The 2,138-nt window shown below is 39.9% G+C and overlaps 1 protein-coding gene across 1 annotated transcript in view; it reads right to left on the bottom strand.

Annotated features, from left to right (window-relative positions):
* The window catches only part of LOC103373416 (GTPase IMAP family member 7-like), a gene marked incomplete at its 5' end in the record, with an annotated part of 4,169 nt that extends 2,372 nt beyond the window's left edge, over window positions 1-1,797 (bottom strand). Inside the window, one exon of the mRNA XM_008303301.1 lies at window positions 1,148-1,797. Within this exon, the coding sequence (XP_008301523.1) occupies window positions 1,148-1,797 (650 nt within the window). The remainder of the gene's footprint in view (window positions 1-1,147) is intronic.
* Between the last annotated feature and the right edge of the window lie 341 nt (window positions 1,798-2,138).

Raw genomic sequence — 2,138 nt, 5'->3', positions numbered from 1 at the left:
GGGGACAGACTCACTTCTACAGTCAGTCCCAAGTGGCCAATTGAGGAACTGCAGTTTGTAAAAACTTCCGCATTAGCTTCATTTGTTGGCAAATGCTACATCCCCATACCATTCCACCTGCCACCAGTGATGTGGCTTCCTCATTCCTGCTCATGTTTGATCTGGTGTAGGTACAGTTTTCCAGGATAATGAAAGTGATCTTGCCTTAGTATTTTACAAAGAAAAATGTTTATCTCCTGACTTTGGGTCATCCCACTCTGTGTGCACAGTCTGTCCTCTAGTGGACATTAGAAAGCACTGCATATACCAACTTGGCCCAGACTCTGCAGGAACATTTCTCACTCCTTCTTCCCCTTTGTCATACCTATTGCACCCCACTTGTTGTTTTCTTCCACTTTGTTTGCTTGCAGCCTGGTCATGTGTTTTCACTAAAAGTGAAACTTAACTGTTGAGTTTCACTTTTAGTGAAAACATATGATGACAAAAGCAGCATTCAGGATCATGTGGGGCTTTCTTAATGAGCCCTGTTTGTTTAAAGTGGCAGAGATGAACTTCTCTTAAAACCAAGTCATTTTACATCTAAAATGTGAAGAACAGTGCTCCTAAAGAAGATGTGTCTGACAGCAGTATGGATGAGGATGGTTCTACTTTGGTTGATATTTAATGTCCTGTGATCTTAAAGCTGCAGCATAAACAAGCAAATGAAAAGGTGGGTGGATACAATTGTAAATAAACACCAGGAGAAGTAATGTGCATTTCAGACTTTATTGAAAAAATTGTACATATTTTTCAAACAAATAACACACAGAGCAATTGATGCATGAAGCACATTTCTCATAGCCACTAACAAATAAAGCATTCACAATCACTTTTTATTTTTTATTTTGAATTAAGCTGATGGGCCTCTTGTCAAACTACTTAAAGTTGTTACTTGTCTCATTCTTAGATGTCATTTATAGTTTCTTTCACCTTACTCTATTCGTCACAAGGTCTTCGACCTAAGTGACATAACCTATCTACTAGTCATCTAGCAAGCGTACATTTCAGCAGCTTTGACTGCTACAGCTGCTCCTACTCCGACAGGTGAAGAAAAATACACTGCTGCAGTAAAACCTACTGTTGAAATAACATTTAGTACTTTACATACAGGAATCCCTCTCAGTTTTGTCGCTTCCTCCTCTAGTTTCCTCTGGGCTTCCTTATACATGTCATTCGTGTAGTGTCTTCCTCCATTGTCTGTCACCATTTTGTCTATTTTATCTAGAAGTTCTCTTACTTGGTCTGTGCTTTCTTTCTGGCCGTTGATGAGTGAATGGTATCTTCCACCACACTGGTTAATCAGTCTTTTCAGATGAATACTCTCTGCCACATAGTCCTTCACAGATTTACTCCCCAGCAGGTCAGCGTGAGTAAACAGGACTATGGTGTACATGGAAGCGTCTGAGCCGAAGTTATCCTGGATCCACTTCACCGTGTTCCTCTCCTCTTGTGTGAATCTAGACTTCAGGCTGATCACTAACAGGAAAGCATGGGGGCCAGGAACGGACTTCCTAACACAGTCCTCAATTTGTTCTTTCACTTCTGTTTGTGTTTTTTTAGTGTCAAACAGCCCCGGGGTGTCGATCACAACAACGTTCCTGCCACCATGTTCTACCTCTTGTCTGTCACAGCTGTGAGTCACAGATTCAGGTGACATGTCCACTTTAAAGGAGTCTGTACGTCCCAGGATGGTGTTTCCAGTTGCGCTCTTTCCTGATCCAGTTTTTCCAACCAGAATGAGTCTCAGTTCTTTTGAATCTGTGGAAATTGAGCAAAGCAAGGACAACTGTGTACTCATGCATAGAGCGTTTCTAAAATCAAATCTTATCTTATCTTATCTTGTCTTATCTTGTCTTATCTTATGTTAGCTTAGGTTAGCTTAGCTTAGCTTATCTTAGCTTAGTTTAGCTTATCTTATCAGAAGGGTTAAAAGAGGTCAAGTGGCATGAAAAATTTAATTCCCGATAGCTAATTGAATAGACAATAAAAAAGCGTTATTAATAGTTATTTTGGTTACATCAGAACTATTTGTATGACTGTTGAGATTAAAATAGATGGTTAAAGAAGGAAAACTGTGTACTCATGCATACAGCGTTTCT

This window comes from Stegastes partitus, unplaced genomic scaffold, assembly GCF_000690725.1.
Source record: "Stegastes partitus isolate 25-593 unplaced genomic scaffold, Stegastes_partitus-1.0.2 Scaffold1973, whole genome shotgun sequence".
NCBI lineage: Eukaryota > Metazoa > Chordata > Actinopteri > Pomacentridae > Stegastes > Stegastes partitus.
Note: the sequence above shows the minus strand (reverse complement) of the source record. Positions and strands in the feature narration are given on the sequence as shown.